This window comes from Nyctibius grandis, chromosome Z (assembly GCF_013368605.1).
Source record: "Nyctibius grandis isolate bNycGra1 chromosome Z, bNycGra1.pri, whole genome shotgun sequence".
NCBI classification, from domain to species: domain Eukaryota; kingdom Metazoa; phylum Chordata; class Aves; order Nyctibiiformes; family Nyctibiidae; genus Nyctibius; species Nyctibius grandis.
In genome coordinates this window covers 69,807,634-69,828,943 of record NC_090695.1, presented here as the reverse complement: position 1 = coordinate 69,828,943, position 21,310 = coordinate 69,807,634, and the positions used below count along the sequence as shown (strand labels likewise).

General features: G+C 39.9%; 1 protein-coding gene across 1 annotated transcript in view; it reads right to left on the bottom strand.

Annotated features, from left to right (window-relative positions):
- The window catches only part of CAMK4 (calcium/calmodulin dependent protein kinase IV), a 171,320-nt gene that overhangs the window by 11,385 nt on the left and 138,625 nt on the right, over positions 1-21,310 (bottom strand). Inside the window, exons 6-7 of the mRNA XM_068423710.1 lie at positions 6,091-6,181; positions 4,088-4,162 (exon numbers count right to left, since the gene is read on the bottom strand). Coding sequence (XP_068279811.1) covers positions 4,088-4,162; positions 6,091-6,181 — 166 coding nt within the window. The remainder of the gene's footprint in view (positions 1-4,087; positions 4,163-6,090; positions 6,182-21,310) is intronic.

Genomic DNA, 21,310 nt, shown 5'->3' with positions numbered 1-21,310 from the left:
GCCTACAGGCAAAGCAGCCAATGGCCTCAGAGAAAGAAATGGAGACGGACCAAGAAAAGAGATGTTAACCACCATTCTCCCTGCTATGTTTGTTAATGCCATATGAGGGTTCTGATGGAAATAGGAGAGTTTTCTGTTTAATGGCCAATATGCTTTCTCTTCTAGAGAATGCAATGTTTCTTGGGATGTCTTCTTGCCCTTCTTTTGCTTTTCTCCTCCTTCCACCACAGTATTGTAAAATGGCCACAAAGGAGACCAAAGAGTTGTATATACAGGTCTGCCTTGCTATCTGGACTATGATTACACAGTTATACTTCTTGTAAATATGATGTTTTAATATTTCCAGAAGTTTGCTTTTGGTGAATGGATTTGATTGATACATTGCTCTTAGTTTGGATGTTGGCTGTAACAGACTGATCATGAATCACTGCTCTGCACTGGATTATTTTTATGTGCTACTGTCAGAAATCACTTATGCCCTTCTTGTTAAGTTCACTGAAAGCACAATATCTCCGCAAGTTAAGTTGTTTGTGAACCATTTTCTTGCTTTCAGTCCTCTGCATCACTTTGCGCGTCCCAGGGACTACAGATTGATAAGTCTTGATGCCAAAGTATCCAGACTCCAGTATGCATTTTTGTTTCTGTGTCCTTTCTGGAGAAGCTGCTGATAGCTTGGTGGGCAGGATGTGGGAGTTGGCAGCCTGTGACTATCAATTATTCATAGTTTGATTTGGCATTTCAACAGTATTTGTCTGGGGTTTCCTCCACTTCTGTAAAGTAATGCTTGAATATTTTCCAGGCACCAGGAATTCTGCATGGTCAGTTAACTCAGGTCATAAAGCAAGGACTGCAGCTCCATGTCTGTAGGCACAAAGCTCCTTTCTTCTCTTCTCAGCACAGACATTCAGCCTCAACCCTCCCCACCACATCTTCCCTACTTTAAGGACTCCTCTATGGGAATAAGCCTTACCCTATTTTTATAGTATACAAAGACAGGCATAAAAAGGGCTAAATACTGACTACAGTTTTATGGCATTTGTAGTATAACTGCCACAAGAGAACACAAACAGAACATTAATAGCTAATATGTGAAGTACAGTTTTACAAAACTAAGCAGACTGGAATTCAGTGCTACTCTAAAGCATACTTGGCACCTCTGTGTGCTTGGCAGATAATGTCATACAAGGTAATGGACACATCACCTGAACTGCATTATCAGCTGTGCTATGAGGTAACAGATCAATCTTATGGTCTTCTCCAATGCCCTTTCCTTTGCTTCCACAGTTATAAAAGCAAATGCCAAGTCTTTAGTTCCCACATGGCTTGGCTCAGCTCTATCCAAAACTACCTGAGATGTTTACCACCCAGGACACTGACAGCAACTTGCATTCTCTTGTAGGAGCCCATTCAGGATATAGAGTTCAGCAAGAATGGCAGGAATAGGTTCCTCCACAAGATCACACTGGTTGCTGCAGGTGAGCATCCACCATGGGAAGCCCAGCACACTTGCCCTGGTGTAAACAAGATCACCAGCCTCCCTGGCCATTTGCTGGTTTGCTGACATGGAACTGCCATGCTATGAAGGGTGAGCAGACTGCAGAGGCAGCTGCAATCCTCTTTTCACAGAATCACAGAATGTTAGGGATTGGAAGGGACCTCGAAAGATCATCTAGTCCAATCCCCCTGCCGGAGCAGGATTGCCTAGATCATGTCACACAGGAACATGTCCAGGCGGGTTTTGAATGTCTCCAGAGAAGGAGACTCCACAACCTCTCTGGGCAGCCTGTTCCAGTGTTCGGTCACCCTCACCGTAAAGAAGTTTTTCCTCATATTTATGTGGAACCTCCTGTGTTCCAGCTTGCACCCATTGCCCCTTGTCCTGTCAAGAGATGTCACTGAGAAGAGCCTGGCTCCATCCTCATGACACTTGCCCTTTACATATTTATAAACATTAATGAGGTCACCCCTCAGTCTCCTCTTCTCTAAGCTAAAGAGACCCAGCTCCCTCAGCCTCTCCTCATAAGGGAGATGTTCCACTCCCTTAATCATCTTCGTGGCCCTTTGCCGGAGGGTCTCCTTCTTGGGCACATCCTAGCACTGAAGGATCCATTTATGGCTCATTTTCTGGTGCCAGGAGTCCAGGCGAGCTTCTGCACGTGTCCAGGAGCTAGCTGTCCCTGCTCTGACAGTGAAGCTGTGCACAAGGGTGCTGTACCGGGAGCCCGGCAGCATGCACAGGATGCCCTGCTGAAAGCTGCCAGGCAGTCTGCGAGGCTCGATCCAGCTGCTGGCTGCTGAGCCCTGCACGGCGCTGCTACTGGGAACCGAGCCAGAACGCACTGGGGTCTGCCCTGCCTCGCGGACCACCGCAGGCAGGCTGGAGGCTCTCCACCAGGACAGAGCATCCCACAGGCCCGTGCCGTCCCCTCCGACCTGGGGACGCTGCTGCTGAAGAAAGCCTGCTGTGTGCAGGGGACAGCCAGGCTGGGCAGTCCCCGCCTGCATCAGGACGAGCTCCCGCCGCAGCCCCGTGGGCAGAGCGAAATGCCCCACGAAGGAAAGGCTGCTGGGCTTGGCAGCATCTTTTAAATTATTTTTTTCAAGATCAGTTGTATGCTTGCTTTCTCCCTACTGTGGCAAGTTATGTGCATGAACTCTGGTTTTAGATTTTGGATTTTCTGGGGGTTGGTTTTCATTATATCCTCTTTGGATTACTGACATCTGACTTAGAGCACAGCTATGGCATTGCTTGCCAGATGTTATGTGTACAGCAACTGTAGTGTTCACTCTCTGCCCCACTTATTTTCTTCCCAAAGCAATGGAGAAAAAATCCACATTTCTAATTATTCATGGACTGTTATCAGTACTATGTTTTTTCACTAGCTTATCAAAACCTCACTCTCCCATATGACAGTGAGGGAACATATTTGTACAGAAATTTGCTTTAATTTGAAGTATCACTGTTGGTTTTCTTGCATTCAAATTATATGCCTTACATTATTGAAAGCTACAAGACTGGGAAGCATGAACTAGCTGTGATTTTTGAAAAAACAGAAACATGTAAGAATGGGACAACTGAGACAAAACACAGTTTCTAAACTTTGTGCACATCTTCCACAGTTAAACAAGTAGAAAGCGTCCTTAGAGGCTACCAACTGAAAAAATATAAACCCAACATCATTAAGTATAAAATATCCTAATTTCTAAATTACTAAAGGAATTTAAATTACCATCATTGTGTAATACACTGCTAAGATCACGATTTAGATGTTTGCTCTGAAGACATCCATAAACTCATGCTTGTTGAAGTATTGTGAATCACAGGCAAATTAGTCATTTTGGTAAGCAGCAGTTCATGCTGACTCTCACTCTCTTGGTAAAATGAAGCAAACCTATGTTTTCATTCTTATTTTGTTTAGGAGAAAAGAGGATGAGTTAAAAGTGCCAAAGGCTTTTTACTGCTGAAAGAGATGACTAGATCTACACCAGTCATCCCAGTTGACAAGATCTGCCAGAAAGTGCTCCTTGATATTGCACTCATAATTCTGTTATACAGGCCCCACTCAAGTGTGGACCAGAATGGTCTGAGTTAAACGTGTATTTGCTGAAGTGTTTCGGGCTTAGGGGATTAACTTATGACCCTACTCTAAGGAATAATTTGATTTCCTCTATGTTAAAAAAACTACTGTAAGATAAATTCGTTGTAAGCAATACTCAGATATTCATAATTGTTATGAACTCTATAAATTTTTAGTGTTTTCCATTACGCCTTTCATAGTCCAAAGTTCTGCTGATGCCTCTCCAGTATTAATTTAGTGATTTCAGCATTTTTACAATGGTCGAACTTATTTCCATGCAGTTAATGAACTTGCACCATAACATATGTTTTGATTATTAAGCTTCAGTGCTAGGGAATAGGAGTTTAGAAAAATTTAACCCAGTGCCAGTTTTGAATTTTAGTTTTTAATTTCTGCTTTTTAGGGACTTTTTGAATTTTGACTTTAGGAAGAAGCATTTCACCTTGGAAAGAGAAAATGTAACATCCTCACATTAAGTGCAGAATACTGTAAATAATAAAACAACGTACCACAGTACCCTGGAGTTCCACAAACTGTCTTCATGGTCACCTGATCTTCCACAATCTTGGAAAGTCCAAAGTCAGCTGTTAGGATTGTTTAGGAATATTAATGTTCTTTCTTCCTTGTCAAATCATGAGGTTTTTTTACACTGTATATGTAATTAAATTAACATTTATGCATTAAATGAATAGTATTTCCAGAAATGAGGATCAGTTTCAAGAATCTACCCAGACTGCAACGCAGAAGCAAAATTTGTCTGTACAAACGAGTATTCCTGGCTCTTGCTTGACAGAAATGTAGCTTGTATTTTATCCTGAAGACTGCACAAAGCCAATACAATGGGATGCCTAAGGGCATACAAGCAGTGATCCAGAAATGCACTTTAGGTATCTATTCAGCTTCCACTCTGTGAGTAATCCAATAAAATTAACACAACAATTTTGGTTTAAAAAATTATGCATCAATGATTTCTTGAATAAGGATCAGACTAAGGAGTCCCTGTAAGACAAATTCCCAGTATTTTGAAAGAGGGCTTCTAGGGGCCTGGAGGTTGTGCCAGGAGAAGTACTAATCATCCTTTTTCCAGTATTTCCACACTGAATTACTACTCAAGACAGCAAGAGCCTTCATGGCATTACATATCACGCTTGCATGACTCATTTCTTAAAAGACATAAAAACTGAAGTCTTCCCAACTCTTTTACTTTTCACTGAGAATAAACAGAGCTTCTTCAAATTTCAATTTAGGTGATGAAAATCTGACCTTAAAAAATGTAAAATAAAAGTGTTTTTGTTTTGTTACAGTGAATATAAAAGGGAATGTTTTGACTCAAGATCAGGATAAAAATAGTTCATATTTTATTCTAGAAATGCATAGTTAGAGTTACCATTTATGTATTATTATTTATCTAAACAGAAATATACTTTAGTTTTATAAACACGGCCACTCATTGTAAATCAGATGTCAATTTAAACAAGGCAATAATCTTGACCAGAAGATGAAGAACCACAGCTTTTTGGAGAATGCTTCAGAAGCCCCTACACCATTCTGGCCATCAAACCAAGGCCACTGGGTGCTGCATTAAACTATCATGTTACAGCTGTTTAAAGCCTTTCCAGGAAAGACAAGAAGTAGGATAAAATGTAAATTAAGATACCATCATTCTGAGATGCAAGACTTTCCTAGAAATTTGTATTGAATTGCTTGAGACTAGTTCATGGAAATCTGGCTCCTGAAACCCATGATGAGCACTGGCCTGACGAACGTGGCAACACTCACTCCTTGCACGCTCCCACGCTCCCCGTTAAGGGAGCACAAGGTAGTATTTCCAAACTGGTTATGTACAGCTCAGGAGCATTGCACAGAGCTCCTCTTTGCTCAAGCAAAAACTGGGCATACCCAGAACTTTTGCAGGTCATGCCCTTTGCAAGCAGCCGCCATCCCCAACAGAAATGGCATAATACATCCCTGTTCAGGAGAGCCTGGTGTCTCCTTGTCCCTCCTCATCCCCCCCACGGTGCTGACCGTGCTTCAGATAGCTTCCCTATGCTTTTTGCAAAGATCGCTTCTTCTTTCCCTCAAATCTGCCTTCAAAACAGAAGTCAGCCTTGCTCAGTTTGCTTTCTACTGCTTATCTGCACATTTGTACTTTGATGCCAATGAATCTTTCCTCTTAAAATACCGGTTTAACAAAAAAAAAAGGGGCACAGAATTGGCGCACACAGCTGTATGCTAATCTCATGATCCTTCTTGTTCCTCCTGAGTGCTTTACTCTCTGGCACGTTCTGCACAATTTTGGCTATAAATTCTCTTAAGCAAGCATCTAGTTTTAGATATATATTGGTTTTAAAAACAGCCTGTACAGCTGTGCTGATGAAGTAACATGCTGTTCATTTGAGTATAAGCATAAGCTTCGAATAAAGTGGTGGTGAGATGTATATACTGTAAACATCAGTTAGCAGGTATTACTGGTACAAAGGAATTAGGGAAGCATACATTTAATACTGCTCACCAATTTTCAGTGGTGCATCCGGTGCTGGCGTTGCATAGAGTAGATTTTCTGGCTTCAAGTCACGATGCACAATCCCATTTGCATGCAGGTACTAGAAAAAGAGAAAGTCAAAACATTTAAGTGAGGATAAGATGTTATGGTCAAGTATGAGTTAGTATCCTCCTAATAATCTACAGTAGCACATTAATAATCTGCTATGTGTGTGACACAGAGTCACTTAACTAATTTGTAGCAGCTTTTTTTCTGTAAACCTGCTCAGCACAGGATCCTTGGATGTATATTCTGAACAGGAAACTAATTTGGGAAGGCAAAGGTAGCATCACATCCATTTGAGAAGAAAAACATCCCAGAAAGTATTATTGACTTTTTAAATACAGTGGTAGCTTCTAGGAAGCAATCTAATAGATGTTGAGATACCAAAGTCTGGCTCAGAGGACGGTAGTGTCTGCACATTATAACATTCTGAGGGATAAGAAAAATGCTCATACAACTATTAAATTATTAAATAGACATCTTTGAGTAGAAACGATGCAGTACGTGTCCTGGGCCAGCTATCAAACCCTTGAGGTCCCTGGAGCAGACTTCTCAAGGGTCTTAAAACCACCCAGTTGCAGACCCTCAAAAATCCATCTGTCTTCCCGAAGCACATGCAGTACATGTGAGTTCACTCACCACTGAATTCTTTTAAAGATGCCGTTCCTGCCTTGCACTAACAGAAAGAAGACTTTCTGGAATATATGGCTGCCTCTTACACTGCTATAGACAGACAGAGAAAAAATCTATAATATACTGATAGACAAAAAAGGATAAACTAGTGAAATAAATTCTGTATTTCCTGCTGATAAAACATGCCGTAGGAACCTTTGAAGCCTTGGAAGGAAGATGCTTAAAGGTAGAATCACATTGTCTTATTGGAAAGTCTCCTGGTCTACATTTTAGTGGCACCTCTCTCAGCTGTGTTTTACTATTAAAAAAAGCAGTATGCGTGCACTGTTAGACAGCAAATGACAAACAGCTGAATATGCATCCAGAAAGTACAGCTACAGTGTACTCTTGAGTCAGCATCTGAGATGAAATCTTGACTGTGTTATCTCATTGGAATTTTAGTTTGTCTAAGTTGCCAGTGACTAAACAACATTAAGAATACATTGCTCTTTCCTTGGGCATTGCTTCAGTGACAGTGCTTTTTAAGTGTGTGCTTCTTATAGTGCAATAAGCGTTTTTTTTGTTGACTTTCTCAAAAATCCTGAAGTCACAGTATTTGTCATGACGTGTCTTGTGGAGATCAGCCAAAGACTCTCATCTACTTTACTTCACAGTGAAACCTAAGTGCTTATCCCAGCTGTGTTTTCTACAGTAAGATAGCTAACCAGTTATCCAAGATAAAAACAGGCAACAATATATGAAAACTGATGGATTGCATGCTGCTACATCATTTAATGCAGTCACATCTGCATGGCTGCACACAATCATGTCCACCCTGGCTAAAAATATATCTTTATCTGCCAATGAAGACATAACTGTAGCAAAGATGCTCGCACAGCACAGCACTGATGTGTTTGACATGCAGAGCTAATAGCGGCACACGGGGAGTGTATAAAAAGCAATCAAGTTGGAGTGGACAGAAAGAGATGCCTGAACTGATCTGTGTTCATATGCTGCGAATCAGTTTAGCTGACTCTGTAGAAGTGAAAAGGATCAGACATTTCATGATCGCTTGGTAGAACGCAGACACTTCTGATTAATTCGTATGAAAAATCTTTGACCAAATTTGTGCAGAGAAATGTTCTACCCAAGTCTGAAGTTTTTTAGCAGGTCCTTTTTTACATATGTCCATAATCTTAAAAACATTTTATGGTGTGAAGCTGAAAACATCAACATTTTCTTCCCTTCCTAGAATTGCATTTTTGTGGGAGGGAAATTTGGGAATAACTTTGGGAGAAGCTGTTCAATGTTTCCTCCCTTTTAAGTTGTATAGTGACACTGGCTCACAGGGCTCCTCCTCAGGCATAGCAAGAACCATAATTAACCATGCTTGTGCCACATGACTGACTGACTTTTTAACAGATTTGCATTGAACTTGCAGCATGAACTCTTTTTTTAATACAAAATCATAAGACGCCATGTAGGAAAATTTCCCTCCTCCCCAGCCCACCATTTGCAGAAAACTCTCAGGACGGCAGTGCCCAACAAACATGAATTGCCTCAATAACCTAGCCCATGTGTTTCAAAGACTGCCACTGCAATAGTCTGAGCTCTCTTTCTCATATTCCCTCCTCACAATACCCACAGCTACTCCTACCCTCTCCAACACACCTCTCCTTATCTCCTCAGCATCCTGGCCCAGAATTCCTGCCCACCCATCATACCTCCTCTGACCTCTCCCTGTGGTCCACATAGATCCCATCATGGTTGCTACAACGCCTAATCTCAGTCCCTGCTGCTCTGTCCTCTCTCTCCCACTGTTTCTCTTGCTTGACTTCATATTTGGGCATGAGATGATACCTGTGGTGCTTGGACCAGCAATGCATGTGGCTGGGGCTGCCTCAAACTCCCAGGTCACACATTTAACAGACCTACTGTTGGCATCTTGTATCTTCGAGATCTAGCCTTCTGTCAAATTTTGTTGAGGTTGGCCAATAGGGTCAACAGTTTTCTTGTAAACTAACAGACAAAAGGGCAAAATGGACAAAAAAAACCCCAGTGTTTTCACTGATACAGAAATCCCATTCTTCAACACACAAAAGTACCAGTTAGCCTTGTGAATCCCCAACCCTCCGAGGGGAGAGACCGCTGGCTGGACTTCTGTAAAAGGTACCTGCCTCCAAAGATCCTTGTTACTAAAGGTCTCCAGCACAGGCAGCGAGCTCCTGTCCTCCAGCCTGAGCCACCTGTCATTCACTGAGTGCGTCTCCTGCTCCACAACCCGCTACGAATGGGACCTTCCAAGACTGTGTCCATTTTCAGCATTGCTCCGTTACTTGGTAAATACCCTGAGACTCGTTTGCAAATTTTCACCAGTCCCAACAGCTCTGCTCCCCATGTAGCATAATAGCTCCTGGTATTGAAGACTACTTGGTAATTACATTGTCTTGTATATACATGAACATTATTCTGAGTTAAACAATTTTGATTTAGAAATGGATTTATTTAAATTAGCATAATCCACTTTGTATAACGCTTATTTCAATTTATATATGCTCTATTTTGATTGCTCTTCACTTTATTTCTCCCAAACTGATTTTAATAAGCATCATGTTCCTTTGCAGGCAGTGCCTCTGCAGCATAAGTTCAAAGGCTCTCCCAGTTTGGAGTACAGCTTTGGGCATTACGTACTCTCACTGTAAAATAGATAGCCTGCGCTCTACTATTTATATGCCATGTCTCTTAATGACTAAATGGTGTGATTAAATGAGAAGATCAGGGCCCAGGTATCAAGCCAGAGCAGCGTACTGACTCACTTTATGCTCTAGGCATTGCTGAATTACATCACTTTCCCCAACTACAAGATATGGATGAGACTTGAAAAACATTTGAATTCTATGGATGGATGAAGAGTTTTTAGATGCACAGTGCTGTACAACAATTTAACATAGCATGCACATAAAATGTGACCATGACATGATACTTTTATAGTAGCTAAAATGTTTTCACTTTCTTATTTTCAGTAGACAATGCCAACCACTAAAAGAAAATAAAGGCATGGCAGTTCTCTGATTGCAGCTTTGCTAATTTCTGTTAGCAAAATAAGGTGGATACAGAAAATTCATATTTACACGAAAATGCTGTATTTTCATGGGAACATCACATGCATATATTTAGCTCTAGTTATGTCCTGTAACATCTATGTACTAAAACGTAAGATTTACTTGTAGAATAACAACACTTCATCTGGCCTGATGAGATGTAGATGGAAGAGAGGCCTCCATAGGATCTCACAGCAAGGCCCATGGAAGAAGACCTTGTGGAAGAAGTCTTCTCTATGCACGGCAGTTTCATCCGAGCAGCTGGCCAATGGCACAGGGAAGAGAAATTATTCTTTCTCATGTACCTTCTCCTCTGATTTTACTTTTTTTTTGAACACTGCATCAGGGCAGGTGCTATAAACAGGGACAGCACTCATTTTAAGGAACATATGGCTATTCCTTTTAGCAAAACAGAATGAACAAGAAAAAGTAAAATGGACATACTAGAGACCCTGAGCAGTTTGTATTAAATTAGTGAATTTAAATGCAAGGAAATAAAAAATATAGTGAAAAAAATATACTTGCGCATCCTGTGATCACACTTCTTTTTCAATTACTTTGGCCAATGAGATCTAAGTAGGCCAGGCAGGTGAATCGGCTGTGCTTCAGGCACACAGTGGGGTACTGCGTTATTAGTGCAGAGCATCTCAGATAATCTGGGAGAAATATATTCTAGCAAAATTGAGTATGATAGTCTTATTACTCTTCCATAAACGTTGAGCACAGACTCAGCATGATACTAGGCTGGAATAATATACAGGCCCTTTTCTGAAAGACTTACTGGTTAAAATAAAGGCAGCCCTCATCTTGGCCTTTATTCCCATGGTACACAACAGCACCTCATGATTGTACAATTGCTGGGACTCTTAATTATGACTGCAACATAAAGATTTTTTTTTCTTTTTTCATTTTTTCAGCTTCTTTCTAATTGCTGTGTGAGAGTTCCCTTTACCCTTTAATAATTCAGGCTCCTATCTAACTTGAAAGATTTTATGACAAAAGGACAAATGAAGACTGCTTAAAACTCTGGCCTTTCCCTTAATTTTATTTATGGTACCTATTACACAGAACTGTGGAAAAGTAGGGCTGAAATGAAACTGAATCACCTACTCCTCTGCATGCTCCTTGGCAGCATCAATTACATTTACAACAGTTGTTTGTCCAATTTATGCTTAAAGACCTCTGATACTAGAGACTTCACAATTTCCCCAAGCAATTTATTACAGCACTGTGCTATCTTGACCATTCGAACGTATTTCCCTGTGACTTACCTGGATCTCCACAGGGGCAGATGAAGCCCATTACTTTGTTTCTTATACACCATAGAGGCAGAAAGCAGATTATTCCCTTTTTTTGCAACAGCCTTTTGTGTACTTGTCAGCATGTACACAATCATTCTTCTCTCTAAGACTATAGGACCTTAGTTTGCTCGGTCTCCCCTTACAGACCATCTTTTCTAGACCCATAATCATTCTTGTTGCTCTCCTCCAGGCTGTATCAACTTGCATCAATGTGCTGAAAATGCAAAAATGTATTCCAGCTGTGGCCTGCCAAATTTAACAGGATGTATTCACAAATCTGTTTGCCTTTTTTGCAACATATCCCACTCCTGTTTGCCTTTTGATTCACTGTAAACCCCTTGAGGTCCTTTCTGGTTTGTTCCCACTTGCATGTTTTTACTGTTGACTATTCAAGTTCGTGTACAATTTTGTCCTTGACAGTACAGACAGGACACTGAATTTTACCAAAGTTATTTTATTTCTAACCTTACTCTCCAACATAGTTGCGGTTTTTCCCAATTTCATGCTGTCCAAAATTTTTGTTAAGTGTACCCTCTATTCCATCATCTGAGGTTGTCAACAAAACCACTAAAAAAGTAGACCAGAGAATATTTTTCCTGAACGTCCACTCTTGATGTTTAGATACACTGATAGACATTCTCAGTACAGACAACCAGTCTCCATCCAGCTTAAAATCACACCATCGTGACCACATTTCCCTGGTTTACTGTAAGACTGTCAGGTGAGACAAGTACCAAAAGCTTTACTCATGTCAAGTATGTATGATACCTTCTGTTTCTCCCCTTCTAAGAATGCCTCTTACCCTGCTTGAGAAAAAATCAGACTGATTTGGCATGACTTGATCTTGACAAAAACTGGCCTCACTGGTGACCTCCGTGCTTTGTTATTTCCCAGGTGCCTCATATTCCTTTGCTTCAATATTAACTGCAGATTTTTTCTGGGGAGTGGAGTGAAGGCAGTTGGCCTACAATTCCTCCCTTCTTCCTCTTGAAGTGAGTGCTACATATATCTGCTTCTCTGCCCAGCCTCCATCAGAAGTGAGTGAGTAACTTTCACCTGTTAAATCTCTTTCAGACTTAAAAAGCTTGCCCTTCAAAGATTGTACCATGAAGGTGTCACTGGGTGCAACCAATTAAAAAAAAAAAATCTAAATTATTTGAATATTCTCTGACTTAGTCTTTTTCTTATGCTAGGTTCACATTTTACTGCTCAGTCACTGCTGTTAATTGTGCTAAGCATCTGGTTATAGCTGAACTTTTGCTGAAAACTAGTGACCAAAAAAAAAAAGACAAAAGCACTGCTGCCTTCTCCTAGACATCTTTCAATAGTTCTCCTTCACCTGTGTTTCTTCTTATGAGGATGATTAATTTTGCTACCCTTATCTCCTGCTAGATGCATCTTGTTTTCTGTTCTGGCCTTTCTGACTTTAGTCTTCAAACTCCTGCTGTTCTTCCAATTCAGTCTTAAACAACTTGACCTGTTTTCTGCTTTCTGTATACTTTGTGCCTGTGTTTAACTAACTCCAGGATGTGGTGTCCCTGAGCATCGACCTTCATTCAAGCGGACTGATGAGTGACCAGCCGACCCCTGACCACATCGCCATGTTCCCAGGGTGCCACACTCTCTCTGGCAGGCACGGCCACTGCTGGCAGTGTTGCAAGTTCCCTTCTGTCAGCAAGTAAGGAAAAAGGCCTAAAATAGCTTTATTTCCACTTGTGAGAGTGACTGTGAGCGGCAAAGCCTTTTGGTTTCATGATGTCTCCTCATTAACCAGGACATTTTGATGTCAGCTGGATCCCGACTCGACATGATCTCCAGTGTTGCAATGAACAGAGGCCGTACAGCAGAGACAGCTCCGGCAGCAGTGAGTGTCCTCATGATTACTGTTGTGCGTACACCCTAAGTCCTTCATGAATATGTCCTGTTCACTAGCCCTTGGTCTGGCTTACAGACCCTCCCGCCACATATGATCCCAGCTCCCTTGTAACGTTGCATTAGGCAATCAGAGAGATGGTTAAGGGAGCTCCACCTGCACCTCTTGTTCACACCCAGCTCACACCTGCCCTCCTGGGTAGTGCACAATACCTCAGGTTAGTGCTGTACACCCACTGCCATGGAAATGCTCTGGATCAAGGACCTAGTGCTCCTTTTTCTCCTCATACAAGATGACAGTTTTCTGTGCGCATTGATTTAGTAGCAGGGAGAAACCTGTGGTCTGATGTGGCTGGGGCAGTGGTTTCATCGTACGAATTTCTGTCCAGGATGCCTATAATATGACTGCCACATCAATGAATACCAGACTCACTCATGTTTTCAAAAGGATAATTTCTACCAGTTTTATGACTCCACAGAATAAATCTAGGACTTGCATCTTGAATTTATTACAAAATCAAGCCCGTAGGGTCCTGAAAGGAGAACGAAAGCCATACATACCAATTCAGTACTGGACATCTTCAGCTATAAATGCAGTCACTACATCCTTAAGAAACTGAAAAGAGCATGTTTTTTTCTCCCATTTCAGGAACGTCTAGACTTGTAATTATGCTCTTTCTGTAGCCCTTACAAAAGCATGTCATTGCATAATGAAAGCTACTGCACAGTAATTTAGATTACAGCTATATACTGTTTGACAGAGATGTGGTTAATTGATAAAGTTGCTGAAGCAGTTAAGAGAAAGTTTAAATAAGCTTTCAATAATCTAACAGGACAAAGAAAAAAATATGCATTCCTATTTTCTATTCCTAGGAAGGTGAGTGAGCTCACCTTATGCAGGTAGAATGGCAAAGCCAGTCTCCATATAATGTGTGTCTAAAATAATCATTGAGCACAGATCTCACAGAGTACAGCAAAACAAATATCCATTATTCAAAATGTACACTTAGTCATACACTCCACATTGGTGTAGACTTTGGAAAACAAGACACCTGTGGCTTGGGGGAATCAAGAGTAATCTAAATTTTCAGTTAGTGAGCACCTATGGCCTGTTGTAATCTTCTGCACGTACCAGCTGATTTAGAATTCACACATCAAGTAATTGCCCCAAAATTACAGAGTGACAGGGGGATACGATATGTGGACCTGGACCTACTGTAGTCTTATCCTAGAGCAAATGATGCAGTTCCTCTGCACCTCAGGTTCCACATCTTTAAAACTATTGTGACACGTAAGCTGTATTTTAGATGTCTGAGTGACAAGTGCCAAAGGGGAATGGGGATACCTAATGATCTGTTGAAACTGTGCTGTCCCCGCTGAAGTCCGTGTAAAATTCCACTACTTCAGCTGATTCAGGCTTTATTTAAAAGCACTGTAATATGGCTACTATGAGCAGCCTGTTTCTGTGCTTCCATTTATCTCTCAGGCAGCACATAACGTGGAATGCAGAACAGGACCTGAAATCCTGCATGCTTCACCTTTGGGAGATGGATAGTTTGATTTCTGCTGATTATGGGAAAGTGCATTTATCTGAGTTGGTTGCTTACTGTATAAACAATTTATTTAGGGCTAATTTTTTTTTTTTTTTACAAAATAGAAAACAATAATAGAAATTATTTTGGAAATGCAGGGATTGTTTTTAGAAGTGTGGCAGAAGTGTATCTGAGAATTCTTGCTTAAAGAGCTTTTAAAAAAAAGAAACTGACAGTGATGGTGTCAGAACACAGCTCCACAGGAATCAACAAGGTCCAGTAATAAAAGTGTGAAATCAAGTTAGATGCACAGCCTAACCTTCCCTCTGCCACCATTCCCTTATTGCAGTCACATTGGCTTTGGAACCAAATGAAGAAAAGACCCGTTTTATCATTGCAGAAGACAAAAACAATATTGATTTCTTTTCTAGATATATTTCAGCAAGTTTTGGATTTCTGTATCTGGATAACAACAAAATGGAGTCTTAGAAAGGCACCAAATAATGCAAACTTCTCCAGACATCTTGAAGAAAGCCTATTCTTTGCACTTGTCTTACTTTTATTGGTTGCTCTGGGAAATTGGAGTACGCCATTATGTCTGCTACTTGATATACTGACTTCCAAACATTTTCATGAAACTTCAATTAGTTTAGTTAACTCATTTAACAGATATTGTTTCAGTGGAACAAAGAATATTTGCCTTTGTACTTTGTGTAAGTATACATTAACGCAACTAATTTGATTTATGATTTCAGATAATAAATCTGTGTATTATAAAAAAGTATGATGAAATGCATCAGCATAGATGCATAAATCCAAATCTGTTTATTTTCTTTGCTGGTCTACTATATTCAAAGATATGAGATAGCTCAGAAAGGAAGTTCTAAATTAAGCAATTAGGTTATATAAAGTATTAACTGCAATCTCCACAATTATTTTCTTTTATATTTGGAAACAGTTTTATTTTTTGAATGTTCCTGCTTTTAGAAGAATGAAGCAGCCTTCAGGATGACAACATTATACCAGGTGTGAGCACAGCAAATCATGTACAATAATTTCTGTACAATCTGACATATGTAGGAGAGGATAACGCACACACCTTCCCACACAAATCCCAAACAAGCAGGTTTTGTACAGAGAGCTAACTGCAGTGGCATGAAATTCTACTCTTAAACTGTAAGTAGGCCACAGCATCAGAGTAGGCAGAAGAGCTTTGCTATAGTGGCTTCCTCTCATATCAATCCAGAAGAGCCGCCCACTTGCAGACAATCTGAATTCAGTGAAGAATTAACATACATTAACAATATTCCTCATACAGCCACTCTGCTTAAACTTTCTTTTTCTGCATGTCTGGGGTGCAGAAGACAAAGCTGTTGTTTCTCTTCCTGCAATTGCCCAGACCCCTCGTGCAGGGGAACCTTTCCGCTGCAGTCTCCACACCTACCGGGCACCCACCGCATTCCTGCCCTCTGTCCGGTTGCATAACAAAAAGGTGAAGGGTATACGTTCTTTTGGGAAAACTCAGTCATTTGTGATGAAATTCAAAAGAACCATGATATTAGATGCAGGGTAATTCCACAAAATGGCAATGGGCGGAACTTACTTAACATGTGTGACTTGATCTGTCAGAGCTGACGAGGTTCAGTACACTTCTTTTTTCCCCTCTACAGGAGGAGTTGCAAAAAAAATAACAGGAGAGCTAAAAAAAACCCACAAACAGCCCCCTCCCTAAAACAAAAGCCAAAAACTAGCAGTCCTGCCCTTATTACTGGCACCCATTTCCTCTGTAGTTTTTCACAACTCACAGAATCTCTCTGCTCGACTTACTTCACCTACAGTAGCTCTTACAACCCTCTGAAGTGTGCTCAGGTTTTATTGTTTGTACAGTGGTCCAAAGACAAAAAGCATTACATGCACATTACGTTGCTCCCACTTTGTTCTACCTACTCCCTGTCTTCAGCATTTTTTACTTTATTGACTACAGTCACATTGTAAACAAATAGAAAAAAAATCCATAATAAGCAAGAGTTTTTAATTAACTTCAAAACATGAAAAATATTTTAAAAGTATTAGAGATGCAATTATTTTAAGACTAATCTAAAAAAAAAACTCAAAAGCTTCAAAAATCCACTATATGTGCCTTTGTAAATTAACACCGCTACACAATTTTAAAAGGAAGCAGGGGGGAATTTTGCAAAATCAGGCTTCTTCCTTTAAGCTAACAGCATAAATCTGCAGAAGGTATTTTATCAATCTGCCATCCCTGTATAGAATACAAACTTCAGCAACAGCACTGTAATTCTAGCAAATCTAAAAAAGAAGCAGATTCTGTATTCCAAGCGGGTTACTGAAAAGCAAATCATGCTTTGCAAATCAGTAATGTCTTTGGTTTTGCAATTAGGAAATTAAAAAGATACAAATGAAAACCACAATCTAGAATCGATCTAAAGCTGCTGTCAATGATACCCGGTGCTAGCTCAGGCCCCGATAACCTCCAGCATCAGAGACCCATTTATCTGATGGAAAACTACTCCTGGCAGTGTTAGGTTTCGCTAACCACAGAGATTTGCTAACCACAGGTCTAGTATACCTGTATTGGGGCCATAATATGATGCCCTAATTAGCCACAAGTGCACATCTTTTCATTCTATACCAACATATTTTAGTTTTCTTGCAATAACTTAATCTAATCAAAGCACTACATTTCATGGCTTTTGATTAATTCCATTTCTAAGAAGGATATTTCATAAAATAATGTAACTCTTAAATGGGTAGGTTAGAGTCTATACTACTTGCTTTTGAAGAATAAGGTGATTTTGTTCTGCCTGTACAGTTACACTAGTAAATTAACTCATGCCAAGCAGTGCTCCTGGGAGCTAAAACCCAATTGTCTACATTGTTCAAATTTTTAGAACAGTCATGGGTAAATTAGCAGTGATCGAAACAACTGCCTGTTACCTGTTAGTCAAGCCAAAGATTATTCTCACCAGGCAATTTGAAACTGGCCACTTTGTTTTGAAGGCTGGCGTAATTTAATGGTATGGATATTGGCTGTTGCAAGCCAGTTGGCATTGCTGACAGGGAGTGACTCCATCTAACTTACTAGCATCCACAGAGACCTCATAATTAAAGTAGTGGGGTGCTAGTAAGACCAGACTGCTGGAATTTTGCATCAAGGACATGTGTGACCACAGCAGGGCACAGAAAGCCTCACGTGTGTGTTTTGGTAGGGTCAGACTTACAATTGTTTCGAAGGTGAGATTTCAGGGTAGTAAACCAACGGAGGAGGATGACATTTCTCTTGCCCATCTGTGAAACTCTCTTCCCGAAGTATGCATATGAAAAGTCTATCATTTTAAACACATTATTGTATCTAATGAATACTTCTATTTCTGCATTTGAATTCCTATTTATGCATCAATACCACACATATTAGTTTTGGGTTAATTATACTGCTTTCCTTTAATTGTGAAGCTTGGCCTACATGTAGTAGGATCACTTGCTAAGCCTAACATTGATCTGACATTTAAGAAAGGACTGCACAGACCATCTATTTAAAAAAAAAAAAAAAAAAAAATTATTTCTTTTTTTACTTTTGTTATAGACTTTTTACAAAACATAGTTCTAAACAGCATAGCCTTCAAGGTCTACATGCACAGAAGTGTTTCCATTTATTCATCTGCTAGAGGTGAGCCTTCACCCCATGAGATACAAAGGCCCACCTCAGTCTTCCAGGCACCATTACGTTAAACCATGGCAGTGGTGTAGCAAACTTGGACTGATTCCAGCCTCACAGCACTGTGACACGTACACTCTCCTATTCTGGAGCAAGGAAGGAAAACAATATATAGTTTCTGGCAGCAACACTATACCTCAGGAACCTCCTTGCTTAAGGTATACCTTGCAGGCTAGACCTGCCATCTATCCCACCCTTTCATGCTTTTGGAGCACAAAATTTACATTCAAAATCAGAAAAGAAGTCTACTGTAGCTCCACCACGGTCACTCAGTGCCCTCTTCATCTGAAAAAAAAAAAAACCTTCACAGACAGTTATTTAGGATTCCCAAACCAGCTAGAATTCTTAAGATCCATTTCTATTCCAGGTTTCCAAGCCTAAATTTGTCTCCAGGTGATGGCATTAAGAACAAACATTTTTGTTGTACATGACAAAGTGCCAGCAATATTTGTAAAGAAATCATGTATTTAAAAAAATTGAAACCATAAAAATGAGCTATGCCTGCAAGAACATAACTGGAAAGAGTTACAAAACCCTCATGTACTAGAAAGAGGAGAAGCTCAGGATGATTAGGCTGTGGATATCTCTATTATGTAGGTGACTGCTTCCATTGAAAAGCTATCTCAGATTGCATACTAATATAATTATGAGTTTTCTGGAAAGAAACATTACACGGTTTGTGCAGGCTCTTGAATGCAACAGAACAATTCACTTTCTGCTGGGAAATGTGATGACCTTATCAAGGCACCAGACATTAGTTTTTTCAATGACTGGAATTCTGAGATACCACATGCCATGCGGAGAAATGCTGAACTGTAAACCTGAATTTGCTATCAACTTCTCTCTTTGCAGAAAGATCAGCAACAGATCAAAATGGAATGTTTAATTTCTGTCTAACAAAGAAATCTCCCTGTGGATTTGGTGCTTTAGCACCAGCTTCAAGCAACACTGCCAATTTATAAAACTCACCATATTATTGATGTCTAATGTACAGAAGGCTACAAATATTCTCCTTTATGAGATCCGCTAATAGTGGAAGACACAGCAAGAGATTTCATTTAGAATTCTGTTTTTGTCAGTGAAAAATTTTCAGAGTTCTGTTTCCACACGTATTTTTCCTAGTTTTCACAGGGATCTATCTTCATTTAATTCCAAATTTTGCTATTATATTGGAGATCTCCAAAAGAAACTACAAAAATTAAATTTCTGTTTCACAGTTATTGTACCATACTCTTACCAGGGTTCAGAAAAACTTTGTAGAAATATTTGACCAGAACAAATCTGTTGTGCTAGGTAATGTATTCTACTAAAACTCACAGCTATGGAACTGAGAAGAAAACCTTGGTATTTTGACTTTACTTTGTGGACAGATTGTATTGCCAATGCAAATAAGCCAACCTTTTCTAAATTGCAACCCTCAGGGCTATTTCTGTAGGACAGTGACAATAATTTGTGACAAACTCATGTAATAAGAGCGCTTTCCACAGTGATAAAATACGGCTATGAACATGCTGCCACTTGCAGCATCTGCCTCAGGTTCTGTAGTCAGAAAAGCTGCTGACATCAGCGGAGCCTGGGGTGCAAAGCCAGCTCAGGTGTATGTCTTACCAGCCACTGCTAAATAGTAATTTTCAATTAGGACTTACAGCTAGAAAAACCATCAGCCACACATGACAAACTGCAATAAATCCTATGAAATCAGTGGAAATGTTTCTGTTATCTTCAAAGAAATCAAGGTGTGCATGCTAGTTTTGTTTTTTTGTACCGCACTACCACCATAATTCAAATATCTCTGTAGCCTTGATCAGCCTACAGTCAACGCTGTAACTCTCAAAGAGAGCTGAGGCCTTCTGTTTCAAAACTGTGGAATTAAATGCAATGACCATCACTCAGTCGCACGTTATCACTGCACTCTGAGGGATGGAGACAGGGTGGCAATATATTTTTCTTTTTGTTTTAATTTAGGATTGTGCTTTTTATAATGTGTACAAGACACTTAAAGATTAGGGACAGGGTTGAATTTATTCCCATACTAAAAAATAGGACAATTAGGAATCTGTCTGGTCCACAGTTTGATCTTTATTGATTAGTGTGGGAATCATTATGAGATATAAAATGTATTTATTGTTACACAGTAACTTCCAAATTGAGAGGATGATGGTATTAAAATCTTGTTTATAAAAATTCTTTTACTCAAAATCTCAGTAAATAAAATTAAAGCATATAATGAGAAACACATCTCTGAATCTAAAATTAAATCAGTGTTAGCAGAAACAAGCTATTTTGTTTCATTCAAGTAAACAGCTAAATTCCTATTGATCAGAGTGAGAAAACAATCTGACTGAATAACTATGAAGAGTCTGATCGAAAATTATGTTTCCTCTTAACACCCTAGCTTTCACCACCTCACTCTTTATAATGCCATCATTTATGGCTGTTCCTAATCATAGAGGCTTATGACTTGCTAGGACATGAATTATGAATGTGAAATATGATGAAGAAACATACAATTAAAAATTCAAAGCCTTTCACTGCTTTGTATTTTATAAATAAGCAAAAGGAGCCCAAGACCCCTTGAGGTTTTGCAGGTTATGTTTGAACATATTTGCTAGACTAAAAAGTGCTAATGGAAGATAAATCAATGTCAATTTTAACATATTTCAGAACATGGGGGGCCACTCCTACCTCAGATGAACCTCTTATCATCAAACCACAACTGCACTGTGCACAACAGTAGATGTGAACATAAACACTGATGCTGAAGGAGAAAGCAACGCTCTGCCTATGGACTATTTACAGAGAAAAAAATCCTTGTCTTCAGAGGTTTTGATCACTGTGCAACAATCACAGACATGAATATGTCTGGACTTCTGTAAGGTATCTGATATTACTTCAGATCAATTACTGATTTAGCTGATGGTTGCACTAAGGAAATGGAGATTAGTAGGGGAAATGCAAAATGGGCAGGAAATTTAATCCAAGGGCAAAGCAGGTGAAGTACTTCCAGGAGGAAATCATGTATTTCCTGGTCTC